The 25,227-nt window shown below is 36.8% G+C and overlaps 2 protein-coding genes across 4 annotated transcripts in view; both read right to left on the bottom strand.

Annotated features, from left to right (window-relative positions):
• The window catches only part of LOC107750110 (proprotein convertase subtilisin/kexin type 7-like), a 42,292-nt gene extending 20,525 nt beyond the window's left edge, over positions 1-21,767 (bottom strand). The window contains exons 1-15 of the mRNA XM_016565376.1: positions 21,654-21,767; positions 20,049-20,493; positions 19,059-19,193; positions 18,653-18,818; positions 17,614-17,704; positions 17,380-17,434; positions 16,964-17,102; positions 15,609-15,709; positions 13,836-14,003; positions 9,996-10,106; positions 9,810-9,912; positions 5,079-5,235; positions 4,894-4,988; positions 2,768-2,861; positions 2,203-2,320 (exon numbers count right to left, since the gene is read on the bottom strand). Coding sequence (XP_016420862.1) covers positions 2,203-2,320; positions 2,768-2,861; positions 4,894-4,988; positions 5,079-5,235; positions 9,810-9,912; positions 9,996-10,106; positions 13,836-14,003; positions 15,609-15,709; positions 16,964-17,102; positions 17,380-17,434; positions 17,614-17,704; positions 18,653-18,818; positions 19,059-19,193; positions 20,049-20,447 — 1,932 coding nt within the window. The 5' untranslated portion in view covers positions 20,448-20,493; positions 21,654-21,767. The remainder of the gene's footprint in view (positions 1-2,202; positions 2,321-2,767; positions 2,862-4,893; positions 4,989-5,078; positions 5,236-9,809; positions 9,913-9,995; positions 10,107-13,835; positions 14,004-15,608; positions 15,710-16,963; positions 17,103-17,379; positions 17,435-17,613; positions 17,705-18,652; positions 18,819-19,058; positions 19,194-20,048; positions 20,494-21,653) is intronic.
• Positions 21,768-23,230: 1,463 nt separating this feature from the next.
• ftr86 (finTRIM family, member 86) overlaps positions 23,231-25,227 on the bottom strand; it is a 15,295-nt gene continuing 13,298 nt past the window's right edge. For all 3 annotated transcript variants that reach the window (XM_016565353.1, XM_016565351.1, XM_016565354.1), the window contains exons 8-10: positions 24,572-24,637; positions 24,287-24,489; positions 23,231-23,705 (exon numbers count right to left, since the gene is read on the bottom strand). In XM_016565353.1, coding sequence (XP_016420839.1) covers positions 23,370-23,705; positions 24,287-24,489; positions 24,572-24,637 — 605 coding nt within the window. In that variant the 3' untranslated portion in view covers positions 23,231-23,369. The remainder of the gene's footprint in view (positions 23,706-24,286; positions 24,490-24,571; positions 24,638-25,227) is intronic.

Below are 25,227 nucleotides of genomic sequence, written 5' to 3'. Positions count from 1 at the left end.
CTTTGTGGTCTGTGTTACTTGCAGCTCGTTTTTTGTTTGTGTTGCGAGTATTTGCAGCACGTGTTGTCAAACTGATGAAGATGTTTTCTTAATTTGCTGGTGCTTTTTCTATTTGCATGTTTTCTTAAGTTGCAGTGCATTGAGCTCTCTTGGCCACCGTAAATATCGTCCATCCATCCATTCTCTAAACCGCTTGTCTCTTTTCTTTTCTTTTCCAAGATGTAGCTGAGTTTTTCTCTGTTGGAAAGGGGCGACCCAGTCCGGCATGACAAGCTACGGCAGACCTCGACAGATCATGAACCCATGAGCCAAGCGCTTGCCAGTCCTTCCCTCGGTTCCCTGAGCGTCCCAGCTGACCAGAGCGACTGTGTAATAAATATAGACTCCACTCAGTACTAAAACAAGTTTCCACACCCAGTGTCAATCCCTACTTGTGTAAGATATTTGGTCTAATTAAAATGTTCTTTGTTGAACAGAGTAGAATTGAGCGTTTCATCTGAGTGCAACATGACTGACTGTGCGGTCTAACCTTCAGCTATCTGCAAATCAACATCACATCAAAATGATCCCTATTTACTCCTATTGTAGTGCATGTTAATGCAAAAAAAATGTAACTTGCTCTACTTATGAAACGTCTTGTCTTTTAGGCCGATTTCACTGATCAAGCTTATATTTCACTACCTGTCATACAGAAAGACTTCTTAGCAACCAATCAATTCCTCAAAGTCAGCTTCACTCACCTCAGAAATGAATTGGCATGCTATCAACATTTAGTGTTGATTTTAAGAGCTCGTCTAAAATCACATAACACTGTAGCCCATGCAGAGTTCACAGAGATAGTAAAACAGTTTCCCTTTTGTTTTTATTCAAACCACATCTGAGTTCTTGTTCACAAGAATACCACACTTCAGTTTATAAAGAAACAAAAAGAAAAAAGGCTAGATTCAGTAAAACATCTGCAGGTGAGCAGACCTCCAGTTTAAACGATCTCTTCCCGTCTTTCAAAATTCAAGTGTCAGAGGTATTTATACTCAGAAAAGACCTAATAGTGACACATTCAATGCATCACGATCAAGAAAGAAGTCATTGTATCATTCACTCAAGCCAATCACATCACACATTCTCTCAATCATATATGCAAATACTGCACTCTTATAAGATAACATTCTCATGAACACATTAGCAAATAAATCACAGAAAACAAAAGAAGGCAACTCAAAATAGAGCATTTGCTCACATGCTCAAAAAAAAACGAAGCGCGACCTGAAATTTCAAGTGAAAAAAATGGAGACAAAAAGAGAGAGAGCCGGTTTTCCCTGAGTGCTACGTGTTCTCATCAGCAGCAATGAGCGGGACTTTAGACTCATGGTCCATCTCAGGCTGGATTTGCACCACTTGACTGTCCTCTAGGCCCGTGGATCCGGCCTGAAAGCCTCTGTGCCGTCCGTTCACATGCTGAGATGAGGAAACACCTCCCCGCTTATATTTGAAAAAGCAGCACACACCGAGCATCTTCCCTTGTAATGACATGCAACGATAAGCCTTTCTAAACCTGTTGTCCAACAAAAGAAAACATTATAACTTGTTTTTACTACACAACATTAGTTGAGTGTTTGAAATAACTTTCTTTTGTGATCTGATGTGGCTTCCTATCCCAAAATGAGGCAGAAAATATATTCTATACTGTAATAAAGGCTATGTTGATTAGAAATGGCTTGCAAATATACTTATTCATTATGAAAATACCCGAGATGGCTTGAAGAACACAGATAAACCATATATTGTCGCAGGAGAGCGTTTATTGTCCTTACATTTCATTATTCAAAACGGTTAAAGTTATATCTTCTTTTTATTCAGTTACAAAGATAGCGATGCCTTTATCCACATTAGGGATTTCCTGGAACGTCATCAGTTCTATTACATCTGTGATGCATATGTGGATTTTCTGCACGAGGGCGCCCTCTGGCGTCCAGTATGAATGAAGCAGACATATAATAATTCACGCTTTTTCCAGTGTACAGAGGCTTACAGGAGTTTTTTGTTGTTAATTTGTTGCAAAAAAAAAACACTCTGATGTGCCAAGCCATCAGAACCGAACCGAAAACCGTGGTTAAAAACCGAGGTACGTATTGAACCGTGGACTAACTGTATTGTTGCATCCCTAGTGTAAGCCATACAGTAGTTCTACATGTGAAGACACACCTTCAGGCTGCTCGAGGTGAACGGGCTCACGATTTCAGAAGGAACGTCTATACCAGGAGGGCAGGGAAGAGCAAAACTTCTGTCCAGATACTGTCCACCCATGGCGTCTTCAACAACCCTGACAATTCAAACAAACATATATACACATACAGTATATTAAAACTAAACTGGCAAACAAGATTCAGTGGCAGGACTCAAGGATCATATGGAGACACTTTAGCATGAGGAACACATTCACTATTAACTACAACTTTTGCCTCAATAAACCTAATTTACTTCTTATTATTAGTCAGTAAGGTAGTTGTTCAGTTTAGGTATGGGGTGGATTAAGGATCCAAAATATGATCATGCAGAGTAAGGCATTAATATGTGCTTTATAAGTACTAATAAACAGCCAATATGCATGCTAATAAGCAACTAGTTAGTAGTGAGAACTGAACCTTAAAATGAAGTGTTACCGATTATACCGATTATACTAAAGCTCAAGAATATATTTAACAGACCAGTCAGATATCCTAAAATATCCTCAAATAAATGCAACGGGTTTCAGTCGTCTATGGCTCACCTCCGTCTCTCTTTCACCTGCTGATGAGAAAGAGATGAGCCGTACAGAGTGAGTTTCCAGTGCTTCAGGACTCCCGATGACAGAGTCGACTCTTCTGAAAGACAGAAACACAGATGGTGCGTTAGTTTCTTTGTTTTTATTGCCATACCAGCATCTATGCTATTTTCACTGAACAGCAGTGCTACAGAAGAGAAATGAACTTGCAGACTTAACAGCACAAACCTGCAAACAATGCCACACGACATGGAACTAAAGCATTAAACCTTAAATAGCATCTGTCCTTTGCTCATTCCAAATTACTCAAGGGGTTCAGAGATCGACAGCTGCGCATGATAACAATAAGTTATACAGCACACTGACATTCATTATAACAAATACACACTTTTCTAATAATTAATTAATCATTTTAGCCTAACTGCATTAGGGGGCATTCACACAGAGTGTTTTTACTTTGAAAAACACAAGACGCGAGCAGTAGAATGGGGAAAAACGCAAGGCCTTGAGACGTGTTTTGTTAAAGTTGAACTTATTTTAACTCGAGAGCTGTGTTTTTAGACTGCTGTATCATGCACAAGACATTGCAAATGACAAGACATGAACACAATGCTCAAACACATCCATCTAGCATGTATTTATGTAGAAAACCAATGGGAAAGTAGTGCAGTGGAATGGAAAAACGCATTCTTTTTTTTATTTTTTGGCTAAGGTACTGCTTTATAATCAATACTCGGGTACTACAGTTTGGTTTTATATCAAAGCTTTGATAAAACATGAACTGCAATCTTTTCAAATATCCCCTGGGAAACCATTAGTCTCGCTAAACATAGGGTGTAAATATCACGTCCTTTTAGTTATTCTCTCTAGTATTGCTTGCAGAAAAGGAAATGTTTCTTTGCCCTTGCAAGTTTTGTTTCATTTCAAAACCATTTCGTTTCAGTTCATACTTGCTGGCGTTTCTGTGGACGGGTTTTACTCATGAAACACTTTGCAAAGACCAAAACATTGCTTTGCCAAAGGGTCACTGTTTAACAGGTTAGCTTTTTTAGTTAGCCTCTGCTAAAAAAATGCCAATATGCCAGCTATATATATTGTCTTTTTTTGCAAGAATAGTCCAATAGCTGCTAGTAAATGACTTGGGATTATGCATGTTCTTGTGGTGCTATCAGCCTTTACTGTATTTTGAAGATGCTCTCTCGATGGCAAGTAGGGCTGTTAAAAAAAAAATTTGGATTTTGAATATTCGTCGAATTTAAAATACAAATCCACATTCAAATGTAAAAACGTTGCATTCGAATTTTAGGTGTGCGTCAGGCTGGCTTATCAGTGGACACAAGATGCGATGACGATATAAGTGTCGTTGCATTTTAATGTTTTGTTAGCCTATCCAGCTGAAGCCACTAGATGATGCGCTGTTATGCTGTTCATTCAAAATATTGCAGTAAAAGAGAATTTCAATGCGGAGAAGATGTTGTTTACGTCAAAACTGAAACCAAGCCGTTCACACAGAACACATATTTATCGCATTTTCTAGAGGGACATCTATCACCATTGCACTCGCGTCTCGCACAAGAGAGCCGCATGTTTAGAAAGCCATGTAAAATTAATGTAAGTTCAACTTTTAAAAAACACGTCTCGAGACTTTATGCCATTTTTTCCCCATCCCACTGCATCTCATGTTTTTAAATAAAGAAAGCACTCTTTGTGATTGGTTTTCGGTCCTTTGTATTAAACTATACATACATACATGATGCAGTTTTGTTTTTAATTGTTTAAGCAACTTAATTATATATATGGTTTATAAACATTATGCACTTTTTTCAAAGATAGTCGTGTTATTTTATTGCTTTGAAGAAACGTTCTTTAGTAATATTTTGCTCGATGCGCCCTCTTGTGGCCTCAGGAGAGAAGCCAAAAGCTTTTTTCCCCCCTAACTGAAATTATGCCTTTTAAATTCGAATTCAATTCGAATATTGATAATATTTAAGTACAAAATTCAAATGTAGTTTTTCAGCCATTCTGGCAGCCCTAATGCTAAGGGGAACGGCTGATGAAGTGAAGTCTTGCACTAAAAACGAAGTGCATTTCAAAATGAGTTGAGTAGTGATGTGTAGACTGTGCTGTCTTACTATAGTCGGTGATCTGTAGAGTGTACTGTCCCTCGGCTCTTTCTCCCCAGCATCGCACAGTGGAAAACGTCCAGTCTGTGAATCCAGTCGTATCTCTACTCAAACAACAAAACGGACGTTAAAAGCAGTCTCACAGGTTCAGAAGGCATGTGTGTGGAGTGAGTCAGAAGTGTGGGGACACTCACACATCCAGCGATCTCCGGGCCCCGATCAGAGAGCTCATTCCACTGGGACAGACGAGCCGGATATCCACGTTCCTGCGCCGCGGATGGACAATAGTCACAGTAACAGACACATGCTCCAGCGTCTGCATGCCAGACTGCCTCAGATCAGACAGAGAGACTATGAACCAAAGAGATTCAAATGAAAGAGAACGGTTGATATGCTTTTAGCTTTATTTTGCATAAAGCAAAAATGCAACAGCAAAGTCTGAACTGATTTTCATTTCACCATTGATATGAAGCAATTACAAAGAGAGCAGAAGCAAATCCAATGCCGCATTCACACATGGCACTGCGGTCCACATTTACATCTGAATACTAGTTAACCAACATGCAAGTCTAGCATTAAACCACTTAAATAATCAGGTTTTAGTCTAACATGAAACTTGCACCAAGCCAGACAAATGTTAAACAGAGTGAGTAATTCAGTCCAATTAATTTGTGCTTCTTTACAAAAGAATATAAAGAAGTGGCTTGAGTCTGTTGAATGGTGATTTAACGCTACGTTGTCACCTAGTTGTTGAGATGCAACACTATAAAGTAAATAAACAATGTCCCCGTCTTTTACTCTCACAATTAGTGGTCGACCGATATATCGGCGATATTTGACATTTTTCAAATATCGGCAGATAAGTTGTTCTGTTTGGCCGATGCGTTTGAGGTGGGACTTTTATTTTGATGGCGCTAAGAGCGGCAGCGCCTAAACACAGTGCTCACATTCTCCCTCTTGTTCGCCGTCGTCGTTAACAGTTCTGTCTAATACGGATAGAAGTCTGTCTAATAATCAGATAGAACTGTTAAACAAAGGAATTAAAATGTATACAAAAAGTATTATAACGATTGCTTTTATATTATTAGTAATAGAAAGGCAAACATTATAATACTTTCTCGTTTGCTGTCAGCATTCAGCAAATACGCATTTACATCATTTAAACAAATCTTTGAATGGCTAATGAAACTTTAATTTCACAAACCTTGCAAACTTAGTCAAATCCAGTTGTGAGATCTTGTGAAGTGTGCGTGTGACCTGCGTGATCGCGTGTTCTCTGCGTGACTTTCGGTCCATGCAAATCGAATGCTTTAAACATTAAATTCATGCTTTCAAATTACGCTGCGCTTTATGCATTTACCCACTGTCATATTCATGTCATTTTCACTGTGTGCTGTATGTAAAATTAGTTTTACCTTGGCTTTATTTGAAAAAATATGATTCCCAATGCACACAAACTTCCCAGAATACTGAGTGCCCTGTTGGTTACAGTGTTTACTTCCTTTTTAATTATATTTTTATTAAATATTTATTTATTTGTAAAAAATAATTTGTCATCTAAAGTATGTTTATTTTAAAAATTTATTTTTTAATCCATTTTCAAAAGATTTCAAATTTGTTAAATATTAATAAAAATAAATACAATTATATCGGCCCCCCTGCTTTCCAAGATATCGGCATCGGCTGTCAAAAAGCCAATATCGGTCGACCACTACTCACAATGAGCTTATCATACTTGTTTGCTGCATTACTAGGGCCCTATGATTTCCGCGACGCAGAAAACACGGACGGAATCCAGTCATAAAAACGGAATTTACTGTATAACACGGAATTTCACTGAATTTGATGTATAAATAAAAAAACAGGTCAGTACACTTAAACCAAATCGCGATATAAACTAGTGTCTGTGAATATTAAACTGCAAAAAACTATTTTAAATACGAATCCTCATGTTCTGCATATTCATTTTGATTGACATTTTTTATAGAAATGATTTTTTTTTTTATTATTAAAATGGTTGTTTTTATGAATTCAATTAATTAGACATGATTTTTGATTATTAAAATTTAATTAAACCATTAAAATGGAATCCAGAAAATACACATTAAGAATATCGGCCGATATATAGATATCAGACTTTTTTTTTACTCCCTAATATCGGTATCGGCCCCCCAAAACTCATATCGGTCGGGCTCTATAAAAGACTATATTGCAAAAGGTCGCGTTGATTTAATAGTTCAGGATAGAGTACATTTCCAAAATAGAAAGAAAAAAGAAAAAAAAAAAATGGTCATACTTTATCTTAAGGTCCAATTCTCACTATTAACAAACCACTACGACGTTTGCCTCAATAAACTCCTAATTAGCTGCTTGTTAATAGTTAGTAAGGTAGTAGTTAAGTTTAGGTATTGGGTAGGATTAGGGATGTAGAATATGGTCATGCAGAATATGTGCTTTATAAGTAAGTACTAATAAACAGCCAAAATGTTAATAATAGGCATGTTAATAAGAAACTAGTTAATAGTGAGAATTGGTCCCTAAACTAAACTGTTACACACACACAAAAAAAAACAAAAAAAACAAGCTCTGCACCAAAACATTTCTTGCAGTGTTTTCTTATGTCAATGCGATTTCAATGATCAAGTATGTAATCATTCTCAATGGCCCCTTCCTGCTAACCATTTTATACTTCATGACCGTTATTAAAAGTTTAGTAACTCAGAAATCACTTTTATTTCTATACAGAGCTGCGGCAACAGTGTCAATATGCGAGCTTGATATGTTCCTGCTGACAGAGTTACGCTGCCGCTACACTCACATTAATGCTTTAAAATAACACAACTGCAGTAACAGCGTGACTTAAGGACTGCTGAAAGAGAAGAGATTCTTGGATGAATTCTTACATTAGGCTAAACTCCACAGCGTTTCCTCAGAGGTTTGCTAATACAAGCTCAAGCTCTAGAACCATATAGGGAAATAATAAGCTCTGACAGTGAGAGAGTGATCGGTTCATTGTGGTAAACAATTACAGAAAGGTATAACCAACAAAAAAATACTAAAGCTTCATTATGTGTCGGATACAAACACTACGCACAACTCCTTAAAGTCATCAACTGACAAAGACATCACTTCTCTGATGACGCAATAGCAAATAACAACAATCCAATCCATTCACCACGGACAAAACCGAGCCCCGTCCTACATTTTTCCCATTCACAACGCTGTTTCTCTCAGATATCAAGTCACAAGAGAGAAAAAGAGACGATCACAGCTTCTGTTTCATGCCGATATTAATGCTTTTGAAAGCTTGTGATTGCATATAAACCTACTTATGAATGCAATTGAAGTGAATACTTCCTGAGGGGACATTTCATTTCTGTTTCACTATTAAAACAATTTTCCCCCAATATCCAAAAGAGCTTAATCGGTTTAGATGCCATATTGAATTTAACACGAATGAATGAGGCTGTGAGGGACAGACTTGCAGTCTTTATAATGGCACTCACTGTATAAATGTCCTAGAACGTTCAAGATTGTTTTACAGAGTTTTTGTCTACTGAAAGTTTTTTTTTTTTGGAAAGATGTTTTGTTAGCTGAATAATCAGTATGTTGTTAAACAACAGTAATGATCCATTTAAAGCACTGTACTTCAGTCCCTCACAGCCTCATTTTCATACCTGTCAGAAATTATATATATATATATATATATATATATAAAATAAATATTACACTGTCTAACATCTATTAGAAAATGTGTCAATGTTTCATTACTGCCTTCTCACTTTCACTGGGTTTGTTTGTACATGTTAAACTTTAAGTTGTTAAACTTTATAGCCGTTTTATTTAGATTTTTTTCTAATTCGTCAGTATGCATGAGTCTGGAAATACGATGAATATTCCAAAAACATATATTTCTGAAAAAAATTCTAAATGCATTAATTGGAATTTTTCCCATTTCGCCCATACATTTAGATTGTAAGGACAAAAAAAAAAACCCACATATGCATTATTTTCTAAATGTATGATTTAATATCATCTGTAAATGTAAATCTGATCCAAATTTGCCACATTACATAAATAGCACTGGTGAACATCTAATTTGTAATTTTAATAGTGAATAAAACTATAAGAAAAGCCTTAAGATTGCACATAAACATAAGCGAATCGGTTTACTGCATGAGTGTAAAACATGAAAAACATAAATAATGACTGCAGGTCTGCTTCATCAGCCGTGCACATGTTCTCTAGGAGTCCTGTCTGTCTTATGATGCTCAATTGCAAACCTCACTTCTTAATAGTTATTAGTGGACACATATTTTCCACGACCAACTGCTGCCTAAACTCGGTTCACAAGACAAACCATTTTTCTGAGAGAGAACAACTGTCACAGAGAGCAAGAAATGCACCTGAAGACAGAGACAAAGGAAAGCAGTGAGAAAGAGAAAGGAAGCAGCATTTCACTTTCACTGAACACACAAACGCAGACAAACATTTCCAAAAAAGGGCAGGCGACTGCTGTGTGAAGCACAGATCCATTAACAGAGCACACAGCTGTCATAATAGCCCTTTTTATGGTTTGTTCGGAAATACATATTAGATCAGAAAACAGTAAATGATTTGGTCACACTTTAGATTGGGAACCAATTCTCACTATTAACTAAGTGTTGTCCCCCAATAAACTCTAATTTGCTGCTTATTAATAATCAAGCAAGGTAGTTGTTAAGTTTATGTACTGGGTGGATTAAGGGATCTAAAATATGCTCATGCAGAATAAGGCATTAATATGTGCTTTATAAGTACTAATAAACAGCCAATATGTTAGTAATATGCATGCTAATAAGCAACTAGTTAATAGCGAGAACCGGTCCTTATAAACTGTTGCCAATCATTTAATTCCAGTGTCATACTCAATATAAATCTCTTACCATTCCAGGTGTGAGTGAGAGTTTTGGGATACTCTGGGATGTCCTCGTTGGCCTTTAAAACTGGGCTCTGGTAGGACACCAAAAAAGGCACGGACTCCCAGACCTACCAGAGATATAGATATAGACTCTCAGCTGCTTAATGAAGCCTGTGTTTCTCTTAAAGCAGCACTGCTGTGATAGATCTACCTTGGCAGCATTAACGAGCCTCCAGGCGTTTAGCAAACCAAAGCCGTACTTGTGACTGTGGTGGAAACCGGCTCCATTGATTCCCCAGTCAGCCCGAGCATCAGCGTCATGCTAAAGACATAAAGACACCTCAGCATAAACTATTAGCATTAGTAAAACCTCAACACTACAATTAACATTATTATTTTATTACTGACTGTATACATCTTCAATAGTTGCTTGAGAACTTCAAGTTTAAACCGAACCAGACACTGTTTGAATGTCTCGTTAAAAGCTGTAATTTTAAATAAAAATAATATATTATTTATAATAATATTTTTAATGTTTTGCAATTGATAAAAAATGATCAATAAAAACAATGGTTAGTTCTAATTACTCATTCTATCCCGAGAACAAAAATAAATAAATAAATAAAATGTTATGCATATTTATTTGATTGCCAGAAAATACACAACACAGAATTCGTGGGGGGGGGGGACATTTCATTTAATTTTTTTTTTTATTATTAAAATGGTTGATTTTATGAATTCACTAAATTAGACATGATTTTTGATTATTAAAATTTAATGAAACCATTAAAATGGAATCCAGAAAATACACATTAAAAATATCGGCCGATATATCGATTATCAGACTTTTTTTTTTTACTCCCTAATATCGGTATCGGCCCCCCAAAACCCCCCAAAAATATTATAATAATATTTTTTAAGTTTTGCAATTGATAAAAAATGATAAATAAAAACAATGGTTAGTTATAATTACTCATTCTATCCCGAGAAAAAAGAAAAAAAAAAAGAGGCATCAATATCAGTATGAGTATTGGTGATACTGGCCTTTATTCATAGTTCTTAGTAAAAAGATGACATTCAACAAATATTTCAAACACTGTCAATGCAAAAATTTACTTCTGTTTACACAGTATAACTGTGATTAATTGACAGGTGTGATGTGATGTATATTAAATATTCATTATATATTGATCATTAAAGTTAGTTCATAGTTCACTTACTAATGTTAACAGAAGCAACATCAAAGTTTTAAAATGTATTAGTAGATGTTGAAAATTAACACGCTAACTAGATGGCCATCTTTAAATATCGACACAAAGGCCATAGCATTGAAATTACATATATATGGATATTGTATGTATACTCTCACACTTTAACTGCTTCTACTCTAGATTACCTAATCAAAATAACAAAATATGTTAGTCACACATCGGAAAAAGCGTTTAGGCGAACAGGTTTCACACACACCAGACGCGTTCAGTTCAAGCGGCAGTCTAAAACGGTTTATTTAATCACCAAACGGACAAAGGTTCACTTCAAGAATGAACAATGTGGCATAGATGAGTTTGAAGTTTGGTGTTTGAAACAACAGCAAACGGAAAGAGAAAGCGTGATCTATATTACAGTTCTCTATATGAAGCTTACTTTTATTAGAGCCACAGAAAGACAAATGTTTCGCTGAAAAAGCACAATACACAATCTTCCAGCCCAGGGTGAAGTCTTTATGTACATTAACAAGGATCTGGGAAAAATTTAATGTAATTTAATGTAAAACGATAAAAACAGAATGTAAAATGGATTTCTGTCAGCTGAATGAACCTATCAGTTCGCATTCTCACGGCACTAAATATGCATCTTCACTGGCTTACAAATGCATTAATATGACCAGCTGGATATAAACTAATGCAAATAGATGGTAACAATCGTGACATTAAACATTTGGATCGCTCTTGTGTGTTTTCGTCACATTGTTTTAACCGCTTGAGTTGCTCCTCTCAGCCTTGATAGCAAACATACTACTGTCCTTTCTCCACTAATGCAGCATCTAGTCAACAAATTAATTACTAAGTAATGATATGAAATGATAATGAAAAAATATGAAAACATACACTACAGTATACTGTGAGCACACCGTTTCGTTGCATGTTTTAAATATGCATCTGAAGTGTCCCGCTCTGTGCAGTGCACAATATCACGTGTCAAAACAAACAGCACATGCTGTCAGCGATCCCGCCTCTAGAGGCCGCTCTCGCACTGTATAATGACAGCAGACCCTTCTCAGCAACAGACGCAACCCAGAAAAACTATCGGATTGGATTTTTGCCCATAGCCAATAGTTCCAGCAATCAACTATTGATGCCGATTAATCGGCAAAACCGATACATCGGTCGACCTCTAGGGAAAACTGCTAAGAAGTTATGCATTCATTGAATAAATTACATGATTATTAGAATTTTTAGCATGTTAGTAAACACTGTTGAAGTTGCAATATTATAGGGCTGCACGATAGATCGCATGTAATTGTCATGCGCATCTTGTCAGTAAAGCTGGTTCAATCAGTAAATCAGAAGTAAATCTCCATCACGTGCTTTCAGATGGAGCAGCATTTACTACACAGAGCCATAGTTCACTGACAAGCTACGCAAAAAAATTGCATATGAAAGTTGTTTGCTTAGCTTGTCAGTGAACTATGGCTCTGTGTAGTAGGGCTGTCAAAATGGCTGAAAAACTAAACTTGGATTTTTTGTTTTTAAATATTTTCAATATTCGAATTATATTCGAATTTAAAAGGCATAATTTCAGTTAGGGGGAAAAAAGCTTTTGGCTTCTCTCCTGAGGCCACAAGAGGGCGCATCGAGCAAAATATTACTAAAGCACATTTCTTCAAATCAATAAAATAACACGACTATCTTTGAAAAAAGTGCATATTTAAAATAATGTTTATAAGCCATATATAATTAATTAAGTTGCTTAAACAATTAGAAACAAAACAGCATCATGTATGCATGTATAGTTTAATACAAAGGACCGAAAACCAATCACACAGAGTACTTTTTTCATTTAAAAGCATGAGATGCAGTGGGATGGAAAAACTGCCATAAAGTCTCGAGACGTGTTTTTTAAAAGTTGAACTTACATTAATTTTACATGGCTTTCTAAACATGCGGCTCTCTTGTGCGAGACGCGAGTGCAATGGTGATAGATTTCCCTCTAGAAAATTCGATAAATATGCGTTCTGTGTGAACGGCTTGGTTTCAGTTTTGACGTAAACAACATCTTCTCCACATTTAAGTTCTCTTTTTCCGCAATATTTTGAATGAATAACATAGCAGCGCTGCATCTAGTGGCTTCAACTGGATTAGCTATGAAAAGTAATTAGCTACATCGTCATCGCATCTCGTGTCCACTGATAAGGCTGCCTGATGCACACCTAAAATTCAAATGCAATGTTTTTGCATTCGAATGTGGATTTTTATTTTAAATTTGACGAATATTCGAAATTCTATTTTTTTTTGACAGCCCTACTGTGTAGTAAATGTTGCTCCATCTGAAAGCACGTAAAAATACCACATTTAATAACACTTTTTTACTCCAAACTCACTTCATAACGTCAGTCGAGTGTTTGAAATAAATCCATCTGTGAGATGATGTGGCTTCTTACACAGAATAAGGCACGCAACATATTTCATAGTATTTAAGCAGTGATAAAGGCATTGCATTATTCTATACTTTATTACAATGAAAATTATAATAATAAAAACTCAGATAAATCATATATTGTCGTAGTCGTGTGTTTATTAGTCATGCTGAATCAATGAAAGCAGTTAAATCTTCTGTTTATTCAGATTTCTGCACGAGAGCGCCCTCTGGATGGAGATTTACTGCTGATCACAGAACCGTGCTTCACTGACAAGATGCGCATGACTATAGCAGCTTTTGCCTAATCGCGATTACGATTTCATTGCGATTTATCGTGCAGCCCTACAATATTACATATGGACAGTTAATTAAAAGTGAATTCATCCCAATAAAAGAAAGAGGGATGTGTTACCTGTGTTGCTGTGTAGGTGATGATGTGCTGGACGTCCCGCCAGCTCAGACAGGGCCGCACCTGCAGCATGAGCGCCACCATCCCTGCAGCCAGAGGAGCTGCCGCAGATGTGCCTGTGTGTCCGTCGGTACAGCCGGTGCCGCTCTGCAGCGACCAGTCAGACGTCACCTGACACAAACACATCCTCCGGTGATGCATGCAGGACTTCTCCAATCATTTAGTGCTCTTAAACTCCACCCCTGAAAGCTCACACTCATCTGCATACACTTTTGCATTGGATCTCAACATCCAATCAAAAACCAGAGCATTTAATGGCAGTTGCAGTAATGCAATGATTTTACCAATTGCTTATTGGGTCTTTTATTCAGTAGGCGGGGCTTATTCTGCCATATTGCAATATGAATGAACCGTCTTGGTTTAGTTACAGTCTTTAACTACAGCTGTCTGAACAAGGGATGTGTGATATATATCGTCTGCGATAATATCGTAAATGTTGTTTTAACGATGTGCGATTTAATTGCAAAAGCCATTCAAAACACCCCTACAGAGTGCACGCATGCATTACGTGAAGTCTAGACTAATGCGAGTGTGTATTTACAGTGCATTCTTTCACTGCATGATTCAGTTTATTAAAACGCATTTAGAATGATCACAAATTCAAGACATGGGGACATAAAATGCATGCATTTATATAACTTCATATAGTTAATAAATTTTACACGAAGAGTGGCGTTTTTTTCTCCAAACATTACCATGATTACAAATATGATATTGATTTTTTTACAACAGTTCAATAAAAAAGAAGTTAAGAGACTTACGTTTTAGACATCATATTGCCTGTTTTTGCGCTATTTCGACAACAAAAATAATTCCAAACACAGCCACAGCACTGTTGTGCATCTCTGAGCAACATGACGGTGATTCGTTCCTGAATGAATCAACCGTTTAAATGATTCGGTTCAATCGCAATGACTCACTTATTAACAGTGATTTGCTGCCACCTACTGGCGGTTTTAATTTTGCATTTAAAGTACCTTTTTATTATTCAAATAATTTCAATATCAGTATTCAGCGTTTTACGTTTAATATATCAAAACATTATTTATGCATTTGTAACTGCAAGTTAAATGCATTCATGTCCTGCATTAAACAGTTTGTAAATGCATCTAAATGCCACTTCAGATGCAGCTTCTGTGTTTCCTCTGCGTTGCAAAGATGAATTTTGTTGATACTGATTTAATTTGCTTAATAGCCTAAATGTCTTATTATAATTCACTGATTAAATGAAAGAATTTGATAATGCACTTTCAGAAAAAATGGCTTTATAAAGGTAAAAATGCCCATAAAAGGTAAAAATCAATTTAAACATATTGGAAAAGATTAATTTCTATCAATGTGAACTGACCACCACACAAAATATAAAGAATTTTAAAAACTTTAGGACTCAGCTGTCCACAATATAGTCCTTAAGATATCAGCAGAATAACACACTCAGCAAAATATCGTCTAATTATCGCTATCGATAAAATCCCTGAAAATATTGAGACATCATTTTTTGTCAATATCGCACTCATCTAGTCTAAACTACAGTAGGTTTTAAAAGGCTACATTGGCCTGAAACACTGGAACTGTTTTTTAACTTATATTAACGATCAAATCATCTCACCAAAGTGATGGAGGCAAAAAGGTTTCTTTGACTAGACATTTTCTTTCGCATAATACATACTCATAATGTTATAATCCAGCACACTGTAACAGGCTACTGATACTCACTATACTGCGCAGCTGTCTGCTGCCACTGCTGAACGTAACAGCCAGCATAGACGCACACTCTTCTGCATAAAACGGCTTTTTGCCATTCTCATCAACCGCGCCTGCAATTACACAACATCATTCACGGTCTTAAAAAGAGCCTTCATTTTCTTAAAGGGACAGTTCACCCAAAAATGAACACTTGCTGTTAATTCACTCATCCTCAGTCCTTCTGAGATGTAGGTGACTTTTTCTTAAGTAGAACAGTAAAGATGATCTTTAGCTGAAACTGATGATTCATAGAATGCAAGTCAGTGGCTGCCATTACGTTGATAGTCATAAAAGCATATCAAGGAACACAAAATTAAAACACGTGGCACCTGATGATGTATTTAAGTCTTATGAAGCAAAACAATCAGACGGTGCAAGAAACTGATCGTTATTTACAACATTATAATACTATTATTTTCTTTTTGGACAGTTTGTTTCAACTGGTTCAAATAACTGATGAATCGATTTATGTAATCATGCAACGACATAACATATACGCAATTATCTTATTAAAGCACCCAATAATGATGTGAAACATGGATGTTTTACATGTCTAAAGCATATAAAGTGATTGAACTAGTCTTCATCAACTCACCTTTTTACATGAGAAACCATAAAACGTTCATTTGGCCCTTTCATTCAAATGTTCAGTCCAATTTGGTGAACTGGTTCAGCTAATTCACCAAAAAGAGCCAGTTCAAAAGAATGATTCATTCGCGAACCGGACCGTGTGCCTGAGGCTCTGGATTACAGGTAATAATGTTATGAATAATGTTCAGTTTCTTGCAGGGACCGATCGTTTCGCTTCGTAAGAACTCAATATATCATCAGGAGCCACAGAAGTATAAATTTTGTGTTGCCTATATGTTTTTTTGACCCTCAAAGTGACAGTAGCCATTAACCTGCATTGTATGAATCACCAAGGAGCACGGTTTCAGCTAAAAATCTTCTTTACTGTTTTACTGATGGCCTGGGAGTGAGTAAATCAACAGCACATTTTCATTTTCGGGTGAACTATCCCTTTAATGCTATAAAACAAATATAGAAACACAGATATTAATACAAATATGTGACCCTGGAGCACAAAAGCAGTGTTAAGTCGCTGGGGTATATTTGTAGCAATAGCCAACAATACATTGTATGGGTCAAAATTATCCATTTTTCTTGTATGCCAAAAATCATTAAGACATTAAGTAAAGATTATGTTCCATAAAGAAAAAAAAAAAATTAAATACTTTTTTTTTTTTAAATTCTGGGTTGAAATCTGAATCAGACATGCTCCTGATGGCTTTGATCAGACAAGGATTTGACACTCATATCATTACCAATGGTGACGGTGTAGATGGAGTTAGCATAGCCGTCATAGTTGCAGTTGTCTTCATACTGTCCTCCATTACCACTGGCGACAACGAAGATGCTACCGAAACCTCTCCTGCCTGCGATGACTCCATGCTGCAGCGCCGCCTGTGCACAAACAACAGAGTCATTCTGTGTCAAAACGTGGATTAACTACTCAAAACCACTGTTTGCTGAACTCTGGGGCTGCAAAAACAAAATATCTGCAATGGCAGACAACGCATATTGTTTTAAATGTACCTGTTTGATTTTATGCAAGTGGTACAGAGAACTAAATACATTGCTGCGGTGCAACCAGTCATATGTTGAAGGATGCATGTCTTTTAATTCTCATGATTAAATGCATTACTGTAATGAAATGTGAATGAGAAGCAGACAGCCTAACCTTGCCTAAGGGATGCGGTCCATCAACTGTACGGCCATCGTCATCTGGACCCCAACTACAGCACAAAATACACACGTTACACATTTCAGTAAATTCTACAATTATAAGCTGGACAAATTAACATTAGTTCATGCATTATCTAACACAAACAATATATAGTATATACACTTATACTAAATGTGTTTAAATATCTATTATATCACACATTCTTCAGTGAGCTTGCACAAAAAGCACCTGCAGCTGTAGACGTCATTAACTTGGTAATGCTTATTAAAAGCAACAGCCTCCATGCTGTCTGTGAGGGGTCCGTCCAAAACCCTGATGCCTACGAGGACATGCACAAACACACAAATAATGGGCAATGTAGACAATATTACCAATGATGTAAAAGTAATTTTAAAATAACCCAACTCTGTGAATACTGCAATGATTTTAATCTGGTCATTGCACAAGTTTCACAATTTCAGCGATGTTTTGTGCTTTGCAAGTATGAGAGCGCCAAGACAGATGTTTCAATAGCCTTTTAAAGTTTGCTTGCAAAAAGTTGTTTTAAAAATAATGGGTTTCTAAAACTGATTCAAACAATTAATTCACATAATGACACTCAAGAAAAAAAATCGTATTAATAAAAATACATGCAAGTAAACTTTTACTTATTTACTTATTACAGTTACATAAATAAAATACCGTGATACACAAATAAAAGTGATTAAATATGTTCTTCTTTGAAAAACATGCATTATTACATATACACGCATTACATACATTACATTCTTTTACTTATTGCATTTAACATTTTTTATTTACTTGGCTACAATGGGTGTTTATGTATTATGCATTTTAGAGCATATATGTATTGAATATTGGCTGAATTCACCAATAACATGTTCCATGAAGATATTTTATACATTTCTTACTGTAAATATATCAAAACTTAATGTTTGATTAGTAATATGCATTGCTAAGAACTTCATTTGGACAACTTTAAAGATGATTTTCTCAATATTTAGATTTTTTTGCACCCTCAGATTCCAGATTTTCAAATAGTTGTATCTCAGCCAAATATTGTCCTATCCTAACAAACCACACATCAATGGAAAGATTATTTATTCAGCTCTCAGATCATGTATAAATCTAAATTTCAAAAAATGTACACTTAAGACTGGTTTTGTGGTCCAGGGTCACATATGATGAATATAATGCATCAGAAAAATAGATGTTGTGAACTAAACCATGCGAGCTGACGTTCTCCCGACATACTGCATTCACCAACCTGCAACTTTGGCTCCGTATGCGAGTCCTACAGCGCAGAAGCTGTTGTTTGAGACGGCGGCGATCTCTCCAGCGCAGCGTGTGCCGTGATGGTTATCGCTGTGTCCGTCAGGATGAGGCATGGGGTCAGGGTCGTTCGAGTTCAGATCATAACTACCCTCAGGACTCTAGAAAAACACCAATCACGCAATAAACATCCACCGGTTAGAGGTTCAATGCATGTTACGCTGCTTGTATTTTCATGTTTATTGCACCTGTGAATCTGCATCCTAAGCACCTAACTGAACCGATTTTCACTGCATTTCAAACACTGAGGAATAGAAGCTACATAATTCAGATGCTGCTTATAGAGCGTAGGGTGCATTGAACCTGTACGGTTGCTGGAAGTCAGATGGTGATTGACTCACATAGTTGGGCTGAATATCTGCCAGAGTGTGCTGAATGCCGTCATCCACCACAACCACTGTGATCCCGACGCCGGTGATGTTTCGCTCCCAGACACCGGTCACGTTGACATCCATCCCTTGTTTCACATCGTTGTGCTGTAAATGTGGAGATGTGAGATGGCAGAAATCTGGCAGCAGCTTCGAGCCAACTGTGATGCATTTTTACTTAGCACCCTAAGAAAAAATCTGTTTTATTTTTCCCCAAATTTAAATTAATTTTTTCCCCTCAAATTCTGTTTTTCATTTTCAATTATAAAACAGATAGTTCCGGTCCTTGATTCTGATTGGCTAAGCCGCGTTACCCTTAGCTGTTATAAATTCACTGTAAACCACGGCTTCTTGGGGCTTTATTGCTTTATTTATAATCAAAAACAGTGGTAATTAAATGAAGGCATAAAACTATTTACTTTTTAAATTTCTTAATCTTTTAAAATGTAAATCAAACAAATGAAAATTAAATAATTCTTTATTATTATTATTATTTTTATACATAGATTTTGACTGGTGTGCATGTTTCTAATTATTATCACCGGTGCCTATAAAAAGTCGCATCTCAGTCAACAAGAGTATAGTGCATGATGAAGACCTAACTGGATGAAACGTTGCTCTGTTTTCATTAATTAATTTTTTTGGGAAAAGTAAATGTTTTTGGAGCTATAATTTTCAGTGTGGACATTATTTATTGTATATCATTTGTATCTTTTTTTTTTTTGTCCTGCACTTGAACCCAATTTTGGGTCTTTTGGATCTGCACATAGGGTTGCAAAGAGTGGAAAATTCAGTAAATTTCTGGAAACTTTCTGCCCCTTTGCATTTCAATGATTGAGTGTATACAGTCCTACAATTCATTTATTTAATCCAAAATGTAAATTTTAATTGAAGTCTGTGATTCTGTCCACATTTTCCACATCAGGGAAATCTATTTACTAGCTTATGCAACACAATACTCACCAAGTGCCACTGACTGGGATATTTGGGGTCATTGAAGGTCAGGCTCCTCTTGGAGCGTCTGAGGATGTGTTCCTGTGAGTGCCACAGCACATGAGGGTTTCCATCCAGAGCCGAGTCCACGTCTGCGGTGTTTTCCAGCCGCTGGCAGAGCAGATAATGTGCCTCCAGCTGCCCGATTTGCCCATGATTCTCCAGACCCACCTCCTCTGCCACGCTCTGGGCCAGCTGCTCCAGCGACCGCCCCGCTTTCACCGCGTGCAGACGCACCGCCCAGGACCGGCCCGGCCCGCAGGACGACGACGCTCGAGAGGGAGAGGAGGAGGACTGGCTGAGCATCGGTGAAACCGTGAGGAGCAGCAGATGACAGACGCTGAGACACATCTGTGTGGAGGATGCCATGTCAGCCAGGAGACATCAGCAGAACACTCTCTCCACATCAGATCAGCTGCAGGGAAACACACACACACACACACTCAGAAACACACACACACACAGAAAAACACACACACACAGAAACACACACACACACACACACACACCACACACAAACTCACACACACATCACACCACACACAGAAACACACACACCACACACACACACACACACACAAACACACCAAAATATACTGCGGTGAACAAACACTTGTGTAAAATTAAAAAATACATCAAATCACCATTATAACCTGCAGATGGCAGCAGATATCATCAAATCATCAATAAATCAGATTTTGTCAGATTTTCACTCTTTTTTGTGTATAAAGTAAAAAAACGTCACAGAGTGCTTTGAAAAACAAACTTTCTTCAATTTGCGACTAAATCACATGTTGGTCAGTTTCATATAAGACTATAGAAGAATAATGGTACATTTAAAAAGAGTACAATACATATCTTTTCTACATAAAAATTTAGATTTTGCACGTGTTACTGTTGTTAATAAAATACATTTTGTAAGCTTCCCAACTCAAGCTTAGTGTTTTACTGTCAAGTGTGTATAAACACGACATAAACAAGAAATTAACATGTAATATTATTAGTAACTGCACTTATTAATGCAAAACAATAGTAATTTTATCATATCATAATATATATATATTTGTCATAGAATACTGCACATTGTAATCTCTATGAGTTAAGTCTGTTTATTATCAAAGCAGCAATATAATAAACATTGTGCAACATGCATCAAAACATGACAACCTGCTCTATATGTTCCTTCTCTGCATCTATCTGTGTGTAAATGTGTATGCATGCATGTACTTGTAATTGTAGTATACGTTACTTGTCTGGTTTAATGAAAGTTTTAGGTGTATACAGTGTAAAGGCTTTGGTAATACGACTATACGACAAATATTTGTCATTTTTTGTCATGCCAGTAAAGAGAGAGAAACCGGAAGCCGTCGAAACACGCCACTCTGTTTATTACAATACGTTACAACACATTAGGTAGCTGTCTAAACCAAGTGTTGACTAATTAATATACTGAATACACGATAATGAAACTAATACAGTATTAATTGAATACGCCTGAGCTCAGCACTGAAGAAAGTGAAACCTCAAACTGGCAGGTCAGAAATAAATAATAAAACGCTGAGACGCTCGTCTTACCTTCTGGTGTCGATGGTGTGTTTCGCTAATGTTTGTCTGTGTTATTTCCGAGCTGTTTAGAGTCATTATTCTCGATCAGCGACATCACTCGAGCAGGGAACTCAATCTGCTGCGCTAAACAACATCCGTAATCGTCACCTGCTTCGTCATATCCGGTGTGAGCCAAAGAGGCGCAAAAAAACCAAAACAAATCGAAAGAGTCGCATTCAAATCTTTTCTCTTGATAGTTTTCATCCGAATCGTTTAATCTCAGTCGTATCTGAAATTCAAATAGACATCTGTCCCATAAATCTCTGTTAAATTATTAAATCCAATCAATTATCAATTATCCCATCTCTTTCTCTTTAGAAACAATAGAGCTATAGGAGGAGTTCCAGCGGGGGGAAACTCAGAGAGGTTTTCACTCGATTTCAAAGAAAGATGGGGGTTTGTGGCCAGTGATGGATCTACTTGCTCTTAACAACATCAAATTCAAAACACTTCTGTATAAGCAGACGACATACAATATGACCAGACATATGACTTATGAACCGAACGGTGCTGGTGCTTCATCATCAGTGTCTGTCTCAGCATTAAGCTTTATTTATTTTCTATGACTTTTCGAGGCTTGGAAAACATTCCTGGTTTTCTGGGACGCTTGGGAACTCTGGCAGCTTGCTGTATTTACAGACCTCAATGCTCTTGCTGCCAGGACAAACTTTGTAGACTAAAACAGTTTAGCCGCTGCTTACAGATAGCTGTGTGCACTGAAGATAACGGTGCTTAATACTCACATGATGCATCAGCTTTTATTCAAGTAGATAAATATGCATATCACAAACACACTTATGATCAGTGTTGGGGAAAGTTACATTTAAGAGTAATGCGTTACAATGTTGCGTTACTCCCTAAAAAAGTAACTAATTATGTTACTTAGTTACTTTTTATGGAAAGTAGTGTGTTACGTTACTTTTGCGTTACTTTTTAAATCTGGACAGGGCTTGCTTGTTTGTTTTTAATATAAAAAAGTTCTATTTTTGGCAAATATAAAAGCCTTTTCACACCAAAAGTGAAATGAATAAGCCTCAGGCTGAAGGGAAAGTAAAGTAGAATGCAGAAGAAATTTCAACACACTTCAGCAATAAAAAAAACACAAATGTTTGTCTAGAGTAATTTGTGCTTATTAGTACGGTTGAACTGGATCATCGAAGGTCAGAAGCTAATAGAATGGGATTAAATACATAAAGGATATTTGTGTTGTTTAACATTTAATTATTGCAGGTTTGCGTCATATTCTGAGTTGCATTGTTTTTATTCATTTTGAGGAATACTGAATCTGTGTTTTTTTTGTGAGTGAGATGAATTAATGCATATTCATATTTATTTTAGAACTACAGTAACATCTTCTGATTTCTGTCACCATGGCAACACCAGATCTGTCAATCAATAAATTGGAAAAAAAAGTTACTTGCATTACTTATTTGAAAAACTCAGATATTCTCTTGTAAATTAAAAAGTAATGCGTTACTTTACTAGTTACTTGAAACAAGTAATCTGATTACGTAACTCTCGTTACTTGTAATGAGTTACCCACAACACTGCTTATGATGCATTAGTATTCGTATTTTATTTTCATCGTAAAGTCGTAAACAGATAAAGATTGCAATAAGGGTGTATGTTTAACAGCTGACATTCTTCATCTTATTTCAGTAATTTCTCCCAGTCGTTCTCTGCTCTTTAGCTGAGCTCACAGATAGTGATGGAGGAGCCGACTCCAGACCAGAAGCGGAAGCTGGGGACGAGAGGTCTGTCGAAGTGCGTGTGGACGCTGCATATTTCTTGGGCCTGATTGTGCGAGACTCTGTAAAACGCCAGCAGGCCGGTCTGCTGGTCCAGATAAACCCCGATGCGCTTGGCTTTGGGAGCGACCAGCGCGGTTTCTTTCCCATCATGCCACATAGAGAAGGCCTTGCCGGACCAGTAGAGGCTCCAGGACTGTGTGTTGTGACCCAGTCTGGCGCTGTCGTCAGATGCGGAGCGCTTCATGTCCTTATATGCCACGCCAACCGTCACCTGCAGACAGCCAAGGAATGTCATGAGGCCAAAGGAATAAATCCAGTAGCTATAAATGAAATATCATGACTTTAGGTAAAGCTTCTGCTTAATAAATAAATTTTTTACTGAATGAAAAACTACCTTTAGCTGATGCAAGAGAGGCCTCTTTTGTTTACTATTTTACCCGACTTAACTAAAACACCTGACATCAATGATGTTTAAATACTTTCTCCATTAATTATTTTAGCCAATAAATAAGTGAAAAAATACAAAGCTTTGTGTATTAACTGTTTAATCGGATTCTCTGTTTACAGTGTGTGCATAGTTATTAGGCAAGTTGATATTCTGATCATATTTTATTTAATCATATCCAGACCACATCAATCTTAAGAACTGCTATTAATTTTGTATATAATTATTTATAGGTGACATAATTTATAACTAGGGCTGCAAGTGAAAAGTTAATTATATACAGTTGTGCATAATTAATAAGCAGGTTTTCTTTAACAGGTAAAATAGGCCAAAAATCACTGAAATACACAAGAAATATTTGGATGTGATTAATCGTCTGACAGCACTAATGTGAATGCTGTTCTTACCCTCGGTCCCGTCCACTCCACCTCCCAGTAATACGGGCTCCCAGCCAGCGGCTCCACACACATCACCTGCCTCCAGAACATGAACCGGTCCGCATGCTCCGGATAATTCTGCTTCTCTGCGCAGAGAGTCGCCTTGCGATATCCATCAGACAGACGAATGTGACGGAAAGCACTGCTGTGATCCAGTGTGGGCTCGATGCGGACTGAAAGGAAATACACACCGCTACATATAACAAAAAAAATGCCCAACAAATTTAATGAAGTAGAAAAATCACACAATCTCACATTTTAGCATTTCTTCTCTGGTTTTAGGAGCTGGATTTGACACACAACCGGATGCTGATGCCTCCACTGTAGAGACACAATAAAGAGGTTTAAACTGTATTTGTGACACAAAAGCAGTGTTAAGTCGCTGGGGTATATTTGTAGCAATGGCCAACAATACATTGTATGGGTCAAAATTATCCATTTTTCTTTTATGCCAAAAATCATTAGGATATTAAGTAAAGATCATGTTCCATGAAGATATTTTGTAAATTTCCTGCCGTAAATATAATGCCTTGCGGCAGGAAATTTATTTTTTTCACGTTTTGTTATGTTGCTGCCTTATGTTAAACTGCTTTAAATTACTTTTTTTTTCCCCACATCAATCTACACTCCATACACCATACTGACAAAGCAAAAACAGAATTGTCACAACTTCGTAAATGTATTAAAAATAAGTAAAACTGAAATAAGGACATTGCATAAGTATTCATACGCTTAACTAAATATTTAGCTGAAGCACCTTTACAGTCTCAAGTCTTTTTTGTTTGATGCAACAAGCTTTGCTTCAGCATTTGGCAATTATCTGCCATCCCTTCAGCTCTCAGGCTCTGTCAGGTTGGATGGGGGCAGATGCACATTTTCAGGTTTCTCCAGAAATATTTGACTGGGTTCAA

The sequence above is a fragment of the Sinocyclocheilus rhinocerous genome, unplaced genomic scaffold (genome assembly GCF_001515625.1).
Source record: "Sinocyclocheilus rhinocerous isolate Xijiao unplaced genomic scaffold, SAMN03320098_v1.1 scaffold722, whole genome shotgun sequence".
In the NCBI taxonomy this organism is placed as follows: Eukaryota; Metazoa; Chordata; class Actinopteri; order Cypriniformes; family Cyprinidae; genus Sinocyclocheilus; species Sinocyclocheilus rhinocerous.
Note: the sequence above shows the minus strand (reverse complement) of the source record. Positions and strands in the feature narration are given on the sequence as shown.